A 22155-nucleotide genomic window follows, 5' to 3' on the forward strand; every position below is an offset into this window, starting at 1 on the left:
AAAGCTGGAGATGCACAAGAAGCTGGGAGGGGGCACAGCGAGGACAGCTGACTCAAACTGGCCAAAGGGATATTCCATACCATATGATGTTATTCTAAGTACAAACTGGGGAAAAGTTAGCTGGGAGGCTGCTGCTCAGGCACTGGCTGGGCATCAGTCAGCAAGTGTGAGAAATTGCATTGTGCATCAATTATTTTCTATATTCTTTTGTCATTATTATTATTATTATTTTATTTAATTTCAATTATTAAACTGTTCTTCTCTCAACCCACAAGTTTTCTCACTTTACTCTTCTGATTCTGTCCCCCATCCCAGTGCAGGGAGAGAATGAGCGAGCAGCTATGTGGTGCTTACTTGCTGGCTGGGGTTAAACCATGACACTGCTCTACATCTTTCTATGGCTGGTTCCCTCCCTACAAGCGGGTGGCAAAGTAATACAGTGCTGTGGGATCTGGCTGTTCCTTCTCTCATTCCCCAAGTTGGATTCCCTCTTCGTATTTGCCTTTCCCTCAGGGCTTGCTCCCCCTTTTCCCTGCGATGGGTTGTTGAGATACCATGTGATGACGCAGCATGATGACATTATTTCTGCCCCCTCCCCACCCCTTGGCTTCTTGGCACATTGTTTAATTAATTTATCTTCTTGCCTGCAGCTTTAAATTTGCTTTTAGCCTAGTAACTTGGTGAAGACATAACACTAAAGTTTTTATTTGCTCTTAATCTTGAAAATCAATCATTTTGTAATCTCCCTGCTAGATTCATAGCATTAATTTTGCTGCAAGCTTTGAATGTGGACCAAACATAACCCAGCCAGTGGTGAACCTGGAAAGGGAGTGGTTTGATGAGCACCCTTGAGGGAGTCCATCATGTTCATTTTATAGCAGTTTAACTATAATGAGGCTGCCCTGCCCGCAATATGGTATGTATTCCTACAGAGCAGGGAGTTAATTGTACCTGGATCCAGCAGTGCCCTATAAACACGTTTATGTCATGCGGAACAATTAGTGCTGTGACTCATTGCTGGCAGCTCAGCCCGTGTTATAACATATATGGGGCAGCATTTAAGCATTCGTATGTGCCATCCACTACAGCAGTCAGCAAAAATCCCACTAGTATTCATCATCATGAAGACCCAAGGAAAAACCAAGTGCCATATTCCCTAAGAGAGCAGAGCATGTGGAAGACCTTGTCTAACACTGGCCTATAGGTTTTTTAATGGTTTGTATTACATCGACCAACATAGCTATTTCTTAATGAGTCAGTTCTTGAGTTTTGGACAGAAGCTGGCAGAACCTGCTACCTTGGGCTATGGTCAGGAATGTTGCTAAATACTCTGATTACACGCACTTACAATGTCCTTTCATAAAGGTGCAGTTAAAGACACACCCTGATGCTGTTCAGGATAGCAGGTATCTCACTGTCCCCCAGTGCACATGCAGTCACATGTAGAAGGCATTTCAAAATGACATGGTACAAACTCTTCCAGTGTGAACTATGAGCCACATTCTCAAACATTGTAATGACTGAACTAGTCTGAAGCAGATGTTTTCCTAACAGTAAAAGGAGCTGGATGAAAGACCTGAATATTTAATCCTGGCAGCATGGAAATCAGAGGCAAAATTCCCAATGAATTGGGGTCAGGGTTTCAGCCTAGAGCCAACTAGCCCGGATCTTTCAGCTCTTCTCAAAGTAAAAATGAGTCAGCTGGTCATTGTTGGTATTCAAAGGGGAAATATAAACCAAGTGAAATCATTTAAGCTGACAGTGGCCAAGTGGTAGCAAGTTTGGTCTGGAAGGAAAAACATTTATATCTGGAGGTGCTATGTTTATGGAGTCTCATTGCTTTCCAGATAAAATGCACTTGCTTTGCAAATGGGACAATAGCTTTTTTTTTTTCCTGCTAGCCTGCAAATTTAATCTAGAGCCTTTCCATTTCATGGATCACAACTGTTAAGCAAGATTTTCCACTGACCTGCTGCTGCATTCCCAATGAGGTCCTTGACCCCTCTGCAGTCCTGTGGTTTCTGAAAGTGCCTCTGGTGGGATTTGAGGTGTTTGTAATTTCACCTGTGTGGAGCTGGCTGAATTTGGCAAATGATTTAATTGCTGAGGCTCAGAGGAATATAACCCCCCACTCTCCTGGCTGTGCTGAGCAATATACAAAAGGAATAAATCCATATTATTTTGTCTTGAAGGTAAGGAGAAGAGAGCCTGGACAGAACTGCTGAGTAAATTGGTGTTGGTTTTAGCAGGAGTCTCCAGGACCCAGCCAACATAGGAAGCCAGGGCATTTTCTTCCTAGCATTTTTACAGAGGTAATCCGATTGCTGTCTGGTAGGGCACTAGGAAAATGAGCTGGAATAGACCTGTTTTTCTAGCAGCACTTTTTCTGTTGTTTTTTGGTTTTGTTTTTTGTTTGGTTGTTTGAGGTTTTTTTGTGTGTGTGCCATTTTTGTTGTGGTTTTTTTTGTTTGTTTGTTTGTTTCAAATAATAGAATCAAATAAAGGTTTGGGTTAGAAATGACCTTAAAGATCATGTGGTTCCACCCCCCCCCGCCATGGGCAGGCACACCTTCCACTAGACCAGGTTGCTCAAAGCCCCATCCAGCCTGGCCTTGAATGCTTCCAGGATGGGGCATCTACCACTTCTCTGGGCAACCTGTTCCAGAGCCTCACCACCTTCATAGTGAAGAATTTCTTCCTTATATCTAATCTAAATACCCGAACTATATGCAAAGTGCTTTGGTACAATTGCTGCTTTGGCAGGACTGGCTCTCAACCAGTTTGGATTGAAAATTTGCAAGACTTGCTTGATTTCTGGAAAAGCCAGATGACAGATCCTGGTTTTAGTGCAGGAAGACTTTGATGTAAGGAGTTTTGTGTTCCAGAAATGGAACATGTGATCCAGGGAACAGTGCTCCAAGTGAGCTCTCCTTGGGTTATTTCTACCCTCTATAGAGTGTGAAGAGATTGATGAATGCCAAATGGTACTGACAACTTCAGCCCAAGACTATGTAGGCATTGCTGTTTTATGCCAGCCTTGCCTTTGGCCTTAGGAATAGCTTAGAATTAGTCAGCAATATCAAAACAATAAGTCTCAAAACCAAATATTGCAACAGAAAATGTTTAGTGCATCCTGATCACAGCCATCATCCAGCCTTCCCATGAGCAGCAGCCAGCTCCAGTTTGGGCTGGCAAACTCTTATCCTTTGACATGTTTGGAAGCACTAAATCCCTCTTTGTGCTCTTTCCAGAGCATAAATGCTTTTGCTCTTCCTTGCAGAAGGGTCTGGGTCTCTGTCTTTCTCTGGCGGCAAGTCCATGGCAAGTGGTAATACCTTTGCTCGATGTCAAAGAATCAGGGGGGTTGTGAGCCTGCAATCATCTTGGGGACAAGATTAAGAATGATTTTAAAATATTTTTAAAAAATAAATAGCTCTTTGGGATTTTTTCTTAGGAAAACTTGTGTGCCACTCATGTCCTACTTTAAATGGCTTTTGACACCAGAGTTGGATCCTAACAGTGCGCAAAGTTTGACCTGATTCTTTACAGAGAGGCAAATTTTGTTCATAGCTCCTGATGTTGCTCCAAAATAATTCCGAAGAATTATTGTGAAGAATGAGCTTTTGAGAGAGTGCTTAGAAGACAAAATTTAGTAGGTTTGTAGTTTTATGTGTGTGTCGGTTGTACCTGCAACATGTTAGGAATGCACCTTCATCCTTTACTCTGAAGAAATGCCATGTCTGTAGAGACTGAAATGTAAAGAGGACTAGTGAATGGTACTGTGCTGGAGGTGGCTGGAGGTGGCTAACCTCAACAGCAAAATTTCAGATGTATTTGAACTGGGACTTACTGATATGACAGAGTAGACTGGCTGTCAGGATACATCTTCTAAACTTCTCCGCTTGCCATCTATCTGTCCATTCTAAAGTTGTATTCAGTTTTCAGCACTGGTTTAACTTGAAAAATTTCCCCAAACCCCTGCAAAGATTTCTGATATCTCACTCAAGAGCCATTAGTGGATCATCCCTACAACCTCAGCACTAAGGAGTCTGTGACAAAAATTACACCTTTGCCAAAGGAGGTTTGATTTCTTTTTGTCTCAGGTGAATTCAAGTGAAGAGTGGAATGGGAAGGCCTGGAGGAACCAGTGAAGGGTCTCCAAAGCCTACTGGTGGTTTGAACAGAAAAACAGCAGTCTTGGGACTGCCATCCCTCTTGTATTCCTAAGTAAACTCAAAATTGTAATTGTTCTGCCCAGGTAGATGTGGCTACAGCCTCTATCGCCATTGCAGGGGATACAGAGCTGACTGGCAGAGTGAATATTTCGAAGAGCTGGAATCTTCTAGAGCTTTGAAAACAGCATTTTTCTTGAGTGAGTTGTATGACAGGCAAGAGTACACACTCTGCTCCAACTTGCAACAGTGTGAAGTTGGGCATTTGCTCTGACTGTACAAATCCAATTCAAGACGTAAACTGAAAAAATCAAAACCTTGGATGAGGCTTTGAAAGGCATTTGGAGTCCAGATAGATCAAGAGGTATCCAGACACATTTGCGGTTTCACCACTTCTGAGCTGCTGATAAATTCAACCCTGTATGACTATGGATACCTTAATCCCACCTCCTCCATCCATAGGCAGTCAATATCTGCAACATAGGGTTGTCCTCCACCCACATAATGGATGGAGCCAGATGGACATGAGGTCAGCTGTCCCCTTTTCTCCACATCACACATTGGCTCCACACAGTTCGTAAATCCACATGGAGATACCAGCCAGCCAAATGGAGCAAAACTGAGAGAGGACACGCATCTTCTCTGGCCCTGAGCAGATAAGGATTTGTCTCCAGATGTAACACAGTTATATCTGTTTTCTCTGTGTGGGAAAGCTGTGCCCAGGATGTGCAGGATTTTACAGATGCGTGCTTTGCCCTCTCCAATTGCTTTATGCAGAAACATACATGAGCAGAAACACTGAATACACATCCGTATTTTGTTTGTGCTCTGTATAGCTGCTTTGGAAGGCTAACCAACAGAGAGATTTTTGTTACATTGTGTTGCTGGTGGTCTCCTGAATGCTTAAGACTTATAAATCAGGCAATTGTTTGATTCTGACACAGGAAAATGTTTTGGTAAATGCAGGAGGCTTGAGACAAGCTGAAAATGTCTGGGGCTCCCATTGTGTGCAGAATGTGATGTGTGCAGAGGAAATCTGCAGCATTCCTACAGCAAACCACAACAACAAGCTCCATACAGCCCAAATCAGTTACAATTCTCATATAAATTATAATGGCTTAAACGTTATTGAAATGATAAACAGCTTTTGCGTTCCAGACATTGCTGTGATTCCAGAAGGTGGCTGTATAATACCAGCTGAATGAAATATTGCATATAGCCTGCAATATTGCAGGCTAAGTATGGGGCTTTATTTGTGTGTATCTGTTTTTGTTACGTCTAACATATTCTTTGGCTATAAAACTTGGACTTCCAATGCACTCTGTGTATCTTGGAGCCCAGGGCTTCATCAATTATCCAGCAGCAAGTTGTCTGAAAGTCAGTCATGCCAAAATGCCAGTAAGCTGAACACACAACCACAGAGGCGGCAAAAGTATCCATCACTTCTGGGCTGTCACCATCACTTATTAGTGTGTATGGGTTTGCCTGGACCCTGCTCAGCAGCAGATGGTATAACCAATCCTTTAATCACAGTTTCCTTAATGGATGGCCATGTCATGCTTGCTTAAAACAAGTGTAGCTTGAGCATTAGGAAGAATGGCAAGTCTGGAGAAGATCATCCCTTGCCCAGGTGAGAGCTCACCCAGCAGATCTGGGCTTTCACTAAGGGAAGAGTAATTTTTTTCTTGCCGATTCTTCAATGCCCTAGCATAGCAGACCGCTAGAGGCTGATGGCATTTTCTGTCTTTTGATGTCTTTGCTTGAAGGAAAAGGTCGGAGCTACTCTTTGAGCAGCCCAGCAGCCCTTCTCCACTGCAGCTCATTGAAACTTGAGGGGTTTCTGCTTGCCCAGGAGAGATTTTGGGGTAGACGTGGGTATGGCCACAGCAGCACCTGGGAGATGACTCTGGAGAGGAGTCCTCTGGCTGAGCTGAAATGTATCCTAATCAAGGTGCCACTCAGTCCTGGTGAGGTCCTGCTGGAGCCGATGAGACTGGAGGGGTACAAAGAACTGAGCTTTTTCTTCCTATTAGGTCATGTTATTCTTAGTGTAATTCTCCTGAATTCAGACCACAGAATTTTTCCAAAACTCTTTTTACAATTGACACAGTCTCTGCCCCATCTGCATATTTTGTTGTCAAATTCCAGCATTCAGAAATGTTCTCATTTGGTTTAATTTTTCCAGAATATTAGAGAGGAGAAACTGCCCTGTGGTTAAACGATGGGACTGGCTTCCAAAGGATGATGGAGACTGACTCCAAGCTCTTCCACAGACTTCCTGTGATTTCAGGCAAGTCATTAAACCCTTCTGTCTGTTAAGGTCCCATCTCCAAGACAAGGAGGATCTAATTATTTTCCCTTGTCTGATTCTCCACCTTTTTTTGTGTTTGCAGGGCACCAAGCAGGGCCTCACTATTAGATGGAGCTTTGGGGCTTTACCATTAAAAAGTTAATAATAACCAGTCATATTTCAGCTAAAATTTGATTTGCAGTTTAATATGCTAAGTAACAAAGACTTTACCAAAAGAATGAACAATAGCCTTTTCCATTTCACAAAATGATTTGCCAGGCAGGATAAGTGCAGCAACATTTTTATAAAAACAAATTATAAATAATTGCTTTTTGCAATTTAATACACACATAGAAAGAGCCAAAAGAGTTCAGCAGCCACCGGGATTCTGATTTCATTGCCGATTTGGACTGTCTCTGTAGTTTTTATGAAAATCCCTGAAGACTGTGCTATTTTGTAAATTAAACTTTTTTTTTTTTTTTTTTTTTTTTTTTTGCTGGCCATGTGGAGTCTTTTTCCATTCATTAGTGAGATGCTTTTTTCATGAACACAATTAGACAAAGGAATAAATCAGTTAACAAATATGTGACTTAATTTTGGCAATACCAGGCCATCTATGCTCTTATTTGCTTAAATGTGTAAATCTTTCACCAGACTACAAATTAAACCAGTTCCCTCAGTGTCGGGGTCAGGGGAAGAGAGGGATCGGGCCAGATCCTGCACGTTTGACGGCTCCCGCTGACCATGGCTGCTGTGAGCGGTTTCCCTCATTACAGCAATTCAGCATTCCCGCTGTTGGGGAATCGCTTCGGGATATTTCTTCTCTTTCCTCTCTTGTATTACAGAGCTTAAGAAACATCACCGGGATGATGACTCCCTGAGGGCTGTGTCTCCATAAAAGGTTTTTGTGTCTCTCCTTGCCCAAATATCTGCATGCCTCGCTGGTTTCGGTGTGGTGGCCTCATGATGCTGTCACAAGGTGGGGAAGGTGTGCTCATAACTATTCATCTCATATCTGATGTCCCCTTGGGTCAGGTCCTCCTGGCACCCCTCAGCACACAGCCCATAGAAATGCAGTTTCTCTTTGCAAGGAGAAAATAAACTTTGCTGGAATCCAAGAGGCAGCAATCCCCTACCATGGCATTCCCAGCCAGCTCTTGTGCTTGCCACAGGTATGGGTGCGTACCCCAAAAGGCAGGGATGTATGTGTGATCTGTGCTGGAGCAGGATTTGGTTCATCCCACTGTTTTTTCTGTGTAGCTGGAGAGACCAGCCAGCTTGCACTTACATGGGATTTGAGACCTGAGAAATCCCCTTTCTCACTGGGCAGCACGTCTGCACTTCTGTCCTTCCTCAAGGCTCTTTTGAGGCTGTGAAGCTTGTTTTGACCTTCTGAAGACAGGTGAATCCCACTCAGAGTACCTCATGTTGCTATGCATCATATCAAGCTTCCTTTGTGAAAAAATGCAGGTTGAGAAAAGGATTTGGATTTTACTTCCCCACAATTTATCCTTTTTCAACCAACATTTTCAACTGCTGGTATTGCTGTGGGTGGATTTCCCCTCCGAAGGCACGTGCACTTTGAGCTGCCCTTGGTTCCCATTTCCAGTGATTTAACAAAAGATTTCTGCCCAAGTAACATAAACAGTAAGTCTTTATGCATTTTTTTTTAAAAGATGTTCTCAGGTTTCCCACTCTGTTTTTCCAGAGATCACCAGATAAATAGGCCTCAGGAAAGATATACCAGGGAAGGCAACTATAAATACTTGAAAAATGTCGAGAATAAGTGTCAAGGCTTAATGCATAGCTAATGGCCTAATCTGCAGTTTCATCACAAGACATTTGTCTCCTTGCTTGCTTTCACTGAAGTCTCCCTGGAATATCTGTCCATTTAAAGTTTATTTATCCTACCCAAGAAAATTCATTTCCTATTCATAACCTATTCCTCCCCAGTTTTTAAATTAATCTTTATTTTTTTAAAGATGACTTGTCAGTGACCGAGTGCTACCCATGGTATAGTCCATAACTGAGCCAGAAGCAGCCCTTAAATAAAAATGCAATCCCAGCCTATGCCATCTGTCATTAATGGTGCATTGTCACTACAGATGGAGATGAAACATCCCCTAGCTGGATGGCTACAAATGCAGTGCTCAGCATGGCGTAGTTGGAAACAGAGTTAATCTCAATCATACTTTGGCTCCTGCAGACATTTTCAGACAGGCTTCTCAGGGGAGGAGGAGGGTATACCTGGAGTTGGTCACACTGGCTGTGTGCACCATTGGTGCTCATGCTGCCACATTTAGCCCTTAGACTAATTCATGGGGCAAGACTTAAAAAATCAGGTGCTGAAAGTCAAGAAAGTCCAAGTTCCTGTGCAGAAGACCTTGCGGGAGGACACTGTGATAATTCAGGGCTGCCAATGTCTTGGCTGAGTTTGGAGAATACAGCTCATCCCTGCATCCTTGGGGCCAGGGCAACACGGACCTGGCTTTGCTCATGGCTTGTAAAGGTGGCTTAAGACTGCCACCCTCTTCCCCTAGACCCATCAGTGCCAAAGAAAAGGGATGGGGAGATAAATAATCCTGCCCAAAGAGACGAGTGCTAAAACAGGATCGCTGAGTTTGGCCAATGCATTTGCTTACTTGCTGTCTCATCTGGTGTGCTCATCAAGAGGTACCCACTTATGCATGACACTGGTGATCTTAGTTCGTTCCCACAGGTTGCTATCACACCAGGCACCGAGTTTAGGTCACCAGTTCTCAGAACTGTATCTTTTGCCCCACAAACTGAAAATTAAACTTTTTTTAAACAAACAAACAAACAAAACAAACAACCACAAAACCCTCTATTTCCCTTGTCAATGCCAGTAAAAAGAATGTAAGTCTGAGTGAGAGCATGTGGCTGGTTAGCTGTCTGCATTGTATGCCCTGGGCAGGACGAGGCTCATATTTGGTGCATGTCATTGCTTCTGTCAGTCGCCTTGCTGGAATCTGTTTTCAGTTGCTGCTGAGACAAACTCACCAGTCAAAATATTGACGCTTTTCAAGTCCAAGTCAGCAAAGTTTCCCGTAAGCAGTGTTTTACATTGCATTTGCATTAGTTGCTTTTTTGGTTGTCTCAAAACCTCCATAAACAGAGTTCAGTCATTAATTTTACTCTTCTATTCAATGCTGGTAATTTGTACATTGTGCCTATCCAGCGCAAACCAGGGAGTGACAATGTTGGTGCAGGACATCCAAAGTGTAGGCAAATCCATTGTTTTGTGCTGAGATGAACCTAATGTTGAGCACTGATCTTTTGCTAAATTAGGATACACGCTGGGTAATCTTCCTTCTTCGGTAACAAATACAACTTCTATGGTGTTGTGAGTTGGGTCTGTTTGAGTGCTTGTATCTCTATAGGAAAGTCATTCTTTAAAGGTGCTTTTTTTACTCATGCTCTGGCTGAGTTTGAGAAAGGTTGTTTCTGTCCAGCATCCAGTGACACTGTACCTGCCCCTGGTGAAACATTAAACCTTTGGTTTTCCCCCTCCTTCACCAGGAGATAGAGCCTGGCAGCCTTCACCAAATCTTGGGGCTCTGTGGTGACATGTGCTAAATAAAAAGGTATGTCCGGAGATCTTACAGTTCCCTCTCCCTGGGCTTGGTTGGAAACGTGGAAGCCCTGACAGCCACTTGGGATCCAAGCCAGCAAATGTCTGTGTGTGTCCCTGTAATTGTATTGCCTGTGTCGGCCTTCACAGTGAGTCAAGCCTCCACTTCTGAACAGAGGTGTTACTAAATTAGAGGGACTGGCTGACATGGTCAATGACAGAGCCTCAGGCTGAGGCATGAAATATGAGAGCTGGATCAACCAAAACCTCAAGGTTTTCAACAAGTTGAAAGGGGTGACAATTTTCCCCAAGCCTGCGGCAGAATATCCACCTGCATCAATGCCAGCTGAGGACCAGCTGGACACGTAGCAACCCTTCCATGAAGACCATGAGTGATGGTGATGCTGTGTGAGCCAATGGTGCATGATCATCAGGAGTAGGGCAAACCATATTATGGGCCATTTGACAAGGAACATGTCCAGGATGTCCAGGGAAGTTTTTATTCCTTCTTGCTTGGTGGTAATGAGGCTGACCCAGCATTGGGCCCCCCAGTTCAAGAAAGTTGTGGACAAATTGGATTGGACCTAGTGGAGGGCTACCAAGAAGGTCAGGGGTCTAGAGTACCTAATCTTTGAGAGAGGTGGAAGGCATTCTGTTGGAGTGAATAAAGGACTCTGCACTCTGATTCAATGTGAATCACGCTAGAGCCATTTATTACAGAAACAAGCCCCCTTATATATGCAACTATTCTCTGATCACGCGTCCACGCTCCAAGCATGCGTTCGCTAATTGGATATCATCTATGTTCACGAGCTGTCCACGCGCTGAAGTCTCACTGCTGATAGGTCCGTTGATTTGCACCACGTTGGGGCCTTGTTATTGCGGAGCTGCTTCTCTCTCACAGCAGGTCCTGTTTACTGCTCTGAGTTGGCCTTGAAATTCCTGGCTGGTTTAGTAACAAGTCTCCATCTAACCGCAACCCCTCCACAGCATTAGGCTTGTTCAGCCTGGCAAAATGGAGGCTGGGGTGATCTAACAGAAGCCTGCATCTACTTGAAGGGCAACTGCAGAGATGCTGCAGATTCTTCTTGGTAGTGGCAGCTGACACCATGAGGGACAACAGCCACAAGCCACAGCTTGAGAAATTCAGACTGGACATTAGGAAAAACTTATTTCTCAGCTATTTAAGGAGGGGGGAAAATCTCTTTTTCTTAAGAGATTTTCAAAGCTCGTCTAGAAAAAGCCACAACCGAGCTGATGTGTTCAAGCAGGAGGGTGGATGAGATCTCCTGAGGTCCCATCCTACTCAAAGTCCTGTGATTCTACAAAATCAGGGCATTAACATCTTTTCTTTATTTTTCTCTTTATTTTAAAGACAATGCTCAACCAGACTTCCAGGATTCAACAAGTAAGAAAACAAAGAAATAAACCCCCAAGCAAACAAGCAAGCAGGCAAACAAATAAAATCCTAAGTAAACAAGCAAGCAAACAAACTAGCAAAACCCCCAAAGAACAAATGAGTCTTGTTTATTTAATTCCCCAGTCTGTAATCAGTCTCATGATTTATATGGATTTAATACTACTTTTTTTTTTCTTCCTTTTTTTTTTTTTTTAATGTTTTTTGCATTGGCTGGTAATTTGTAGTCTTGAGTGGAGTCACATGTGAACATTTGCTAGCTTGGCCTCTATAAATTTGCAGCACCTGGTAAGTGAAGGAAAAGGGCTTAGCTAGAGGTGTGGATGAGAACAGTTCTAACTGTGTGTAAGGCCTATGCTTGATTCAGGATCTGTATACATCTACTAGAAGCGTGAGGACTTGGAAATAGCTGTTCTGTTATAAGCTTCACTTGCAACCTCCAAAAACAAAATCAAAGTGTCTTTCATGAAGAATTAAACCAGTCATTTTTTTCCAAGCCACTAGGGGCAATAAAAGTGAAAGAAATGAAACAGTTAAAAGAGTTGAAGAGTTTGTCACGTGCTCTTGTTTGGGGCAATGTCCACTTTCGCTCATGCTGGGATTCTCAAGCCTGTCTTTGCTGTGATGATTCTTGAAGCAATGACCCCACCTGAGGCGAGGCTGAAGAATGAGATCCATGGCTTGATGCATAGTTACCTTTGATCCTGCCTGGCAAGTAAGCAAAAGGGAGGAGAAAATACAGAAGAAAACGGAAATCCCTGACACACTGACTCAGCACCTTTCACACTGTAAGGTTTGAACTGTTTGCACAGCTTCTGCACCTTGCCTGTGCTCCGTGTTCCCGACTACAAAGCACATTTGTGTCGTCTTCCAACCTGTCGTCCTGCAGTAAGTCACTCCATGAGCACTATGGATGCAAAAGCCATCTCTGGAGGTGAGGAAGAAGCCTCAGGAATGAGGAGCAAGACTCTGGGTGAGAGCGGCCGCTTGGGAGAGATCAACAGGAAACAAGCTATCCGTATTGCCTACCTGATTGCAACTCTAGAGCTGACCTTCCTCTTCATGCAGTTTGGAGTCATGCCTGTGAGTATGGGTTGTCCTGCTTCACAGCATGTCTTGCATTCAATGCCAATCTATGTCGCTTTCCAGCAAAGTCAAAACAGAGTTTCTAGCAGGAGAGGGGAAAGTGTACTCCTGCCTAGCCCGCAAGCTATGACTGTGTTCAGGGTGTTCCCAGGCAGTAAAAGCTGGATTGTTATTTGTACTGCAGTAGCACCTAGAGCCCTTTCTTGGCCTGATGGCCTGGGCTGAAGATGTTGTAGTTTGTGTCATCTTGCTGGTGGTGGGAGAGTGATCCAACAAGCAGGCAGCAGAAATGAGGGATTTCAGATCAGAGGTGGGTTTAATAAGGACATAATAAACCAGCTGTGCATGGGAATTGTTGCTTCTCACTTATTGGACTCTTGTCTGGTGTCATGGAACCATTTAGGTTGGAAACAACCTTTCTGATCATAGAGTCCAATCATTAACTTGACGGTGCCAAGCCCACCACTAAACCATGTCTCTAAGTACCATGTCTACATGTCTTTTTAATACCTCCAGGGATGGTGACTCAGCCACTCCCCCTGGCAGACTGTTCCAGTGCTTTATAACACTTTCAGTGAATAAATTTTTTCTAATATCCAATCTAAACTTCCTCTGGTGAAATTTGAGGTCATTTGCTTTCCTCCTATCACTTGTTACATGGGAAAAGAGACCAACACACACCTTATTAGAACCTCCTTTCAGGTAGTTGTAGAGAGCAATAAGGTCTCCCCTCAGCCTCCTTTTCTCCGGATTCAAGAGCCCCAGTTCCCTCAGCTGCTGCTCACAAGGCTTGTGCTCCAGACCCCTCACCAGCTTGCCCTTCTCTGAACTCTCTCCAGCACCTCAATGTCTTTCTTGTAGTGAGGGGCCCAAAACTTAACACAGTATTTCAGCTGGGGTTTTGCCAGTGCCAAGTACAGGGGGATGATCACTGCCTTAGTCCTGCTGGTCACACTATTTTTGACACAAGCCAGGATGCTGTTGGCCTTCTTGGCCACCTGGACACACTGCTGGCTCATGTTCAGCTGACTGTTGACCAACACTCCCAGGTTATTTTTTGCCAGGCAGCTTTGCTGCTCTTGTGAGCTCATGGATCTGTGATACACATTGACCCCTGTCTCTGATAAGCCCCTGCCTTCTGGGAGTTGTCTCTACTGGTTTTCTGCCTCCAGAGGCAAACTGCTCCTTACCCTGGGGGCTAAATCAGTCCATGTGCCCTCAGCCTGTAAGCTGAAAGTTTGTTTATGGGAGATTGGTGTATTTGATCACTAATTGATTACAGGTGATCTGGGGACCTGGGTGCAGATCATGCACTAGGAAAGCAGGCAAGATTAGGGCACCTCCACACCTCCTGAGAGCTGAATTTGGCTGAGAGTTTTAAACAACTCTTAGCAGACAGCACAAAACAAAAATGTGAATCAGAAATAGCTGTCCCTTGAGTGTACAATTTTTAAATAAAAAAACCTCAGAGGACTGTGGATCTTCAGAGTGTGCAATGGTGGTTTTTTACAAGCTCCAGTTGTGGCTGTATAATCCAGATTATACATAAAGGCTGATATTGTGCTTGCATTGATTCCAGCTTGCTCAATTAAACAACAGCTCCAAGACCTTACCACAGTCACCTTCTGAGTGGTGCTCGGGCTACCCCAGGTATCTCATTCCCCCTAGCAGTAGCAGGATATTGGATTGGACTGCAAAGGTAAAGGGCAGTTCAGATTTGTCACCTTGTACAAAATTGATTTCTTCCATTCATCTTCCTTAGCGGATGGTGTGGGATGGAGGGGTTTGGTCTTTATTAAGCACCCAGTGTCTGACCCAATGAAGATTTCATCTCTAGGTATGGGGAATTGAAGGAAGTGCTTTGTTGAGCTGTAGTCTCCTCCACACAGACATTAAGCTCTTTATTCAAAAATATAGCATACTTCATTTCCTATGACCTGTTTTGTTTTGTTTTATTTCTTTTTTAGTACTTGGCAAAGAGCCTAGGTTTGGATTCAGTGGGGTTTGGCTACCTTCAGACAACCTTTGGTGTCTTCCAGCTTGTGGGAGGTCCGATTTTCGGAAGGTGAGAACAATTCTCATGACCCTTTTCATAGCTGAAAAAGGCCAGGCATTTTTATACTTTAGTAAAACTATCAAATAGTTCTGGTTTGTGGTTCTGTTGAAATGTTGAAGTTTTCCTAAATGTGCAAAGGGAAAATAAATACTATACATAGAAATACCACAACATAGAAGCAGCCTTTATAGTAACTTAGCTATGTTTTAATGACACACATTTAAGTGTAACAATGTACTGGGAATGGGCTTGCACCATCAGGGTCTTTGGAGCCCAAGGTCCTAACAGCTTAATCCTGCAAATTTTTTACAGCCATGTGTAACCTTATAAATGTCTTGTGACTGGGAAACCAAAAAAGTAGGGTATTTATTGATGTTAAGTAGAGCTGTCAAAGAAAATAATCGAGGGTCGTGTTATTTCTACAGCTGAATCTCACTGTATCTGTATGTGTTTAGTACAAAGCTAGACTTGCATGAATCTTTAAGAAATTATGCATCTATAAGCTCATCTATCAAAATAAGAAAAGAGTGGAAAAGACTCAGGCTTTCTGCCTCTGTACCTCATGGAACACACACTTTTGTTGCTAATGAAATGTAAACAGCCACCCCCCCCCAAAAAAAAAATGGCAGGGCTATGTAATCCAGTGATAAGAAACTAAAATGAAGCTGAGAAAGGCTAGCCTTTCTTCTTAGTCTTGGTACTGATCAACAAAGAAATAAACACATATGGAGCTGGTATGTGCCTCAGTTTCCCTGGATGGCATTTACCATTCTGTTTGATTTAGATTGTGAGCTTTACAAGATCCCCTGGTACATGGGGTATAGCTCTTCAAGGATCTGATCTCTAAAAGCACTTGGACTCTACCATAACACAGGTTTTAAAATTAGTAACAGTAACAATAAATTCTCCAGTGAGGCTTGGAAGTAAATGCATTCCTAAAAATGGAAATGGTGCAGAAGGCCCAAATTGAATGCTCTTTCCATTAATATACAAAACTAGAGTAATGTATCTGTTCTGGACCTGGTGCCATCTGAAATCTGGTTTTCTTCTATGCATGTAATTCACTAATGTCCAGAAGTGATGCCGAAGGGAAGGAAAATAGCAAACCAGAATCCATCTGGGCCTGGACTCCCATTGGTGTAGACAGGACTGAAGGTGCATATTGCCAGATTGAAGCCAAAATTTGCAATGTAGGTTTGAAATAAAAAGGATTTTTCTAGGTGTGAGGCTGCCTTGATCTCACCTTGAAGGGAGATAAAGAGAAAATGGGAAGGAGGGTGATAAGAGAGAGAAAAATGTGTAGCCTAGGTCAGTTTTTCTTGTTCTTCTTGCCTGATGTTGCTAAACAGTTGTGAGAATATGAAGCACTGAACTTATTCTTAAGGAACAAAACCAAAAAAGCCTTGGACTATCTAGTGAATCATGGTCTTTAGGTTACAAACAGTTAATATAAACTTTCCTGATGTTCATGTAAACAGAAAAGCTTTGATCTATACTTCCTCCTCAACACTAACCCCTTTTATTACTTATGCTTAGATTTGTAGACCAGTCTTTGCTTTTTTTTTTGGTTGTTTCTTTTAGTGTAAGCACAACTAATTGCTATGCAAGGTAACAGTCATCTGCTAACTGTAATATGCAACTTCAGTAAACAGAAGGAAAGAGAAATTAGAGTGAAAAACTTTATCTGAGGCCTAGTTTACAGTCATCTTAAACCAAATTACTTAGAACCCTTTCTGTGGTGCTGACTTTGTGTAACTTAAGTTTTTTAAGTATCTTGGAATTGAATAAAACCTGAATCAAAACGTCATCTGACTGTTTTGAATTTTTTACCTCAAATAGAAGCAAATTTGAGTCACTATTGTGAAGTGTTTATTGAACCTAAATAGAAAGCTATCTACTTATTTTCTTTTAAGTGGTGCTGAATGACAAACATTGCTTTTGACATCCTCTGGAAAAACATTGGAATAATTTCAATTGATAGTGAACCTAGACTAAAAAGTTAGCCAGCTTGATTCCCTAGTCTGAACCAACTCTGAGTCACAAAGTAAAGTTTGAGGGTGTTATGTGCTCTGAAGTGATAATATTGAATGGGTTACTGAGCTGAGCTGCTGTAAATGCCTCTGCCTGGTCTTTAGCAGCTCTGAGATAAAACACTGAAATGCCAGCGAAGGAGACCGAAACAAACATGTATTATTTTGTGCTTACAAGGGATCTGGAAATGGGCTGAGCAGTGGCAGCTGTTGGTGCATTCCCATGTAACACTGAAGTGTCTGTGCCTGTGTTCCTGGCTGGGCAGCTGGTGCTTCAGCACTGGTCCTTGCTCTCTTCCTCCAGGCAAAGCTTCCAGTTCTGGGGGCCTTGTTTCGACTTCCTTTTTTTTTTCTTTTTTTTTTTTTTCAAGGCAAAGTTTTGTATTTCTGGTAGTTAGCAATGGAAAGAGGTTGTCCAGTGCTCAGACCCAGGGAGCTGAGGTCCTCTGGATCTTTAGTCCTCTTGTGAGAACTGAGCAATTCCGAGAATCTGACCAGTGCTTCCCATGCTGGATAAAGGAGAGTGAGATGGCTGTGCAGCTCTGTCCATCTGGGTGCATCATGCTTGGAATGACATGCACAGTCCCACTTCTGACAACTTTGTACCATTTCTGTACCAGGTTTGCAGATCAATTTGGCGCCCGAGCAGCCTTAATTCTCTCCTGTGCATCTGGAAGTGCCTTCTTCTTGCTCATGTCCATCTCCACCAGCATCCCCCTCCTTTTCCTCTCCAGGCTGCCATCAGTGTTCATGCATGGGCTACCAGGTAAGGTTGGTCAGGGCTGAGTGGCTTTCCAAATTGCTTTTATTGTCTGATTCCTCTCTTCTTGCTCAAGTTGCTGCAAGTCAACAGGTTCAACAGCATGAAGGAAGGCAGGAGGAACATTTGATGGTCATCAAGGATGAAAGATTGAGAACATGTAACTGCAGGTGTGTTGGTTATGGAAAGGAGCAGGAAAGCAGGACTAGTAGCCTGTAGTCCCAGGTCCATCCTCTTGTATGATCTTGAGCAAATTGCTTGTACTTTGCCATCTAGACACAGATCACGATCACTTGCTGGCAACAGTGCTATCCCAATCTTCTCATCTGCCTTCTTGCAAACAGGTTATTTTGTAGGAGAGCTTTTCCCTTTCACCTGGCAAAATAGGCATATTGGTCAAAATGAAATGCAATTACAAAAATACCTTCCATTGCCCACCAAGCTGTTCTGCTTTATTTGCTCTTTCCTAGATGTTTCTGGTAAAAACCATAAACAACCTTTAGCTACTAGAAGTCCATGTAACTCGTGCAAGAGGAATCAAGTTGGCTGGGTCTTAAGCTTCTTCTTGCCACTTGTGGAGTGGGTTGTTTGAGTGGTTCTGTCTCCTACAACTGACAAGCTGAACCAATTATATTCAGCAGTGTGCACGAGTGTTTGTCCTGGGGTTGCAAGGACTGTTTTGTGGCAGGCACTGTTTCTGTGGCCTAAAAATTTGTATACCCACTGCTCAGATCCTGTGGTGAGCTTTTTTCAAAGGATTTTTATTTTCACTGCAGGTGCTCAGAAGGTTATTACCGACCTGACTACACCTTCCCAACGTGCTGATGCTTTGGGGAAGCTGGGTCTTTGCTTTGGAATAGGCATCATCATTGGCTCTGCCCTGGGAGGTGTTCTTTCCACCAAATTTGGGTGAGTGGTCCACTTGTTCGGTGTTGGCCTTGTTGCAACCCTTGAGGGAGCTGCTAAGGGGTATTTTGCCTCCTCTTTAGCTTTTGGTGATATCTTACTGCTGGTGGCAGTAGAGGATCATAGCAGAACTCAATGTTTTGCTTTCCGTACTGCTACAAAGAATGATTCTCACTGTTTTTAAGGAGACTTTGTTGAAAATCTCATCTTCTGTCTACTTGAATGGATTTAAAAACAAGCTGAAGTGAGAAATGGAGTCTGTCTCCTGGTTGTCTTCTTTTTGGAGCTGAGTGTGCTGAAAAGCAGTGGACACTGCATACCCTGCCTTTAAGAAACAGTGCTATACAACTGAGAAATGGAGATCGGGAGTAGTGTGAAACTCATGGGGAAACTGGTGTGCTTGGGGGATGCTCGATATAGAACAAGACCTTGGGAAAGGAGAAAGTAAGTCTAGGATAGTGGAGGAAAAGAATGAGGAGGTCTAGCCCTGTCACAGCAAGATGAAGCATGTGCCTGCCACTTCTCACTTTGCTTTCTACAGCCTAGCACGCTGTAGCAGGCTGCCACCTTCTCTTATGTGCTGCAACAGGAAAGAAATGCCTGATTTTACTGAATTTACCTGTCTCTGTTCATTATTAGTAAAGAAAGCTCGAAGAGCATGGTGTGTCAGAGAATTTTGCAGGCCAGGAAGTGCACGTGGCTGTCATCTTCCTGGAAGATTCCCCAGCACTTCTCTGGTCGGGGAGAAAAAATCCCTTGTGAAATTTTGAACGTTTATTTTGCTCTACTTCTTTTATTATGGACACTTGCTTCTGCAGTTCAGGGTAGCATGGAAATAATTTTTTTCAACTTTTGTGAGTGTTGTAGCTGCTCTACAGTGTAGGATACAGGTTAAAGTTCATTAGGGGAAGCTCTGGTTTTCAGGAATTGGGCTTGTCCGGGAAGGTGTCAGCATCCACTGGGTGTCACCATCGGTTGGCCAGTGCTGCCTGCAGCTGCCTCTCATCGTCACAGCCACCCAGGGCCACCTTACCAGCCTGTGCCCCACCTCCCTTCATTCGTAGGGCAACACTATCTCATTAAAACTCAGTTTTCATGAACTACAGACGGCTAAGTCAAATGTTATTGATTTTTTTTTCATTATCCTTTTCCTAGTGCCATAAGCACTGTGGACTACATATGGTGCTATGTCCCAGGGCATTTTGCATAGGACACACTCAGTTACGTTGTTGGGCAGCATACACTGCATTCAGAATCCTGTTGTGCATTCATGTGTTGCAGTGATGCTACTTTATGTCTCAAGTCTCTGCAAGGGTTAATTAAGTAGAAGACTTTAACCTTGCTGTCTTAGGGAGTACTCCCTGAAAACTCTGCTACTGTACCTTGGCAGCAGTGTTGGGCCAGATTAATTGCTGCAGACAGTCTAGGCAATTTTCTTCCTCTCACTTGAATCCTCAAAAGGTTTTCTTTAATTCTCTTCTGATTGGTGCCTCTTCTGTGTTGGCTTATTTGATCTGAGGCTGGCTGGAAGGATTGGTTTTGTAGTTGTTATATGGTTACATAAAATGACAATTTCGGATGTACATAAGATTAACTAATGCAGGATTTCAAAGTATTTATACATGTTGCTACTTGAATGATATTTTAAATTAGTGTTATTTTTCATCAAATATGGCGACTGTATCCCTTCTGTGTGTTAATTGTCTAAAAGTAAATGTTATCTAGTTTCTCAGCTTAATCTTTGGTTATATGTCCATATTTGAATACCAACATACAAGCAGCATTGTTATCTAGCAAAAATGTTTAAGGTTTCACTTTCCAGTGTGTGCATCGGTTGCTACTTTGTAGACAAATAAGCAATGGAAGGCAACCCCCTGTTTCAGTTAATTAGTTAGAGACACTCGAATGCAGTCTGGCTTTTGGATGTTGGTGCTTGGTGCTGTCAGAAAACAGGATGCTTCCAGACTCCCCAGCTTCTGGTTCTTACATTTTGTGCCTGCAACATTGCACTGAGGAGAAAAGTGCATGCTGTCCATAATTATGGGAAAGGGACCTGCATCTGAAAAATTTTTGACTTTCCTACATCGGGGGTTGTTTCCCATGCATCCGGTGGAGGGCAGCTTTGACTCGCAGTTTGTGCCTGGCTGCTGGCGCATCCCATCACAGAGGTTGTGAGGATGCTCTTCCCTCCCATAGTCGGACTGGGGAAAGCAGCCTGTCTGCTGGCAGCATTTGGGTTTTCACGAGAATCTGCACATCCCACCGGCAGGGTGGTAGGAATTCCCATTAACAAGGGACAAACCCCAGCGTGCTGGCAGGACCATTCTGACCACCCTGACATGCAGATGGTTGATTTGGTTTTATAAACAGCAATTCCAGGCTCAAGGACTGCACAAGGACTGCTCTGGGTGATTGGTAGCCACCTGTGCTGCAGCCATATCCCACCTTTGCTCTGACACTGTGCTCAGCTCCTCTGCCAGATTTCTGTGCAAAGATTGGGGGAGCAATCCACCCATTTTCAGTGTTTTGGCTGAGACTGATGGTGAGTGGTAATTCAGCCCTGCGAGCAAAGACAACTCTGAGCCATGCAACAGCCTGTGTAGCATCCCTAGTACCTCTGGCTGTGCCTGTGGCACTGACCTGGAGGGAAAGAAGTGGGTGTTGCATTATGGACATACCGGAGGCTCTCTGGCCGTGTTGCTGTATCCCACAGACTGTCTGTTGATCATCCCTCCCTGTTTCCCACATTTGTACCGAAAGGCTCCAGCTGTACTTGAAGCTATGTGATCGCTTACTTTTTTTTTTCACAGAAAAATGGTCCAGTCTTCTTCCTTTGAAAATAAGCATTTCTGCCATGTCATGGAAGAGCAAAGCTGCAGATTTCTGTCCACTCTGCATTCTTTACTCTCCCTGACCACAAAGCTGGCCAGCGTTCCCCATCTGTTGTTGACAGCATTATTCATATGTTAGTAGTGGTTTGTATACAAGAGAGGGGGTAGAAATCAGTCTCAGTTCCTCAGCTGATGTCATTTTAGTATTATTCCACTGTGTTGCATTTGCCATTGATGTACTTGACCTAAAGAGCTGGTCTGTGTGTTTTCCATTGTTGGAATAATATTTGTCAACTCTTATTCATTAAGGGAACCCCAGGGAAATTGAATGGCTTGTTCTGATTCGCATAGGATTTTTTTGGCTGCTGCATCCTGACCTCTACTCCTAAGCTGTAGCCACCAGTTCCAGCTCTTCCTCTTCCTGTTTCTGAAGTACTACACTTTCCCCCCATGTTTTTGAAAACTTCGAATGAAGCTGTAGAAAAGGAATTGTGACTTCTAGTCAGATCTGGTTATGTTTTATCTGTGGCTTTGCCTTTTGCAAATCAAAGAGCTTTTCAACTGGCTTCACCCTACCAAATTCAGCTACTGGATATCTTGCTCTGTCCACTCACCTCTGTATAAGCATTGTGTACAGCTGTGACAAGCATGCTTTCTATGGGCAGGGTGATGGTCAGGCCATCCAATGAGGATCAGGTATAAGCCAATGTCTTAACACAAGCAGTTGTAATCTTAACCCCTTGGGAAGTGTTTTCATGTTTGTATGCTTCTTTGTTTGTTTGTTTTTTAACTGGTGGTTTCTGGTCATTGATCAGTTGGGTCAGGACTGTGGATATAAAATACCTAGCTTGAAAATAACTCCTGTAGTTCAGTTGAGTTCTCCAGGTTCTCAGTGAGTCTGCAAACTCCATCAGAGCTCATCCACAAAATGTGACTAAGAGAAGGAGCTCTGTTTGCTCTCTGCACATGTTCCCCCCTCCCTGTACACTTACTGCTAGGGGACCACAGGCTGCAG

The 22155-nt window shown here is 43.4% G+C and overlaps 1 protein-coding gene across 1 annotated transcript; it reads left to right on the top strand.

Moving 5' to 3' along the window:
* Positions 1-12322: 12322 nt before the first annotated feature.
* Positions 12323-18316, top strand: LOC309442904 (solute carrier family 22 member 18-like; the record flags this gene model as incomplete). The annotated part of the gene is made up of 4 exons (XM_082059237.1): positions 12323-12554; positions 14525-14622; positions 17264-17409; positions 18180-18316. Exons 1-4 carry the CDS (start codon positions 12372-12374, stop codon positions 18314-18316), a joined length of 564 nt encoding a protein of 187 aa, XP_081915363.1. The 5' UTR covers positions 12323-12371.
* Positions 18317-22155: the final 3839 nt, after the last annotated feature.

Source organism: Streptopelia decaocto (genome assembly GCF_964273445.1).
Source record: "Streptopelia decaocto genome assembly, chromosome: 7".
NCBI classification, from domain to species: Eukaryota; Metazoa; Chordata; class Aves; order Columbiformes; family Columbidae; genus Streptopelia; species Streptopelia decaocto.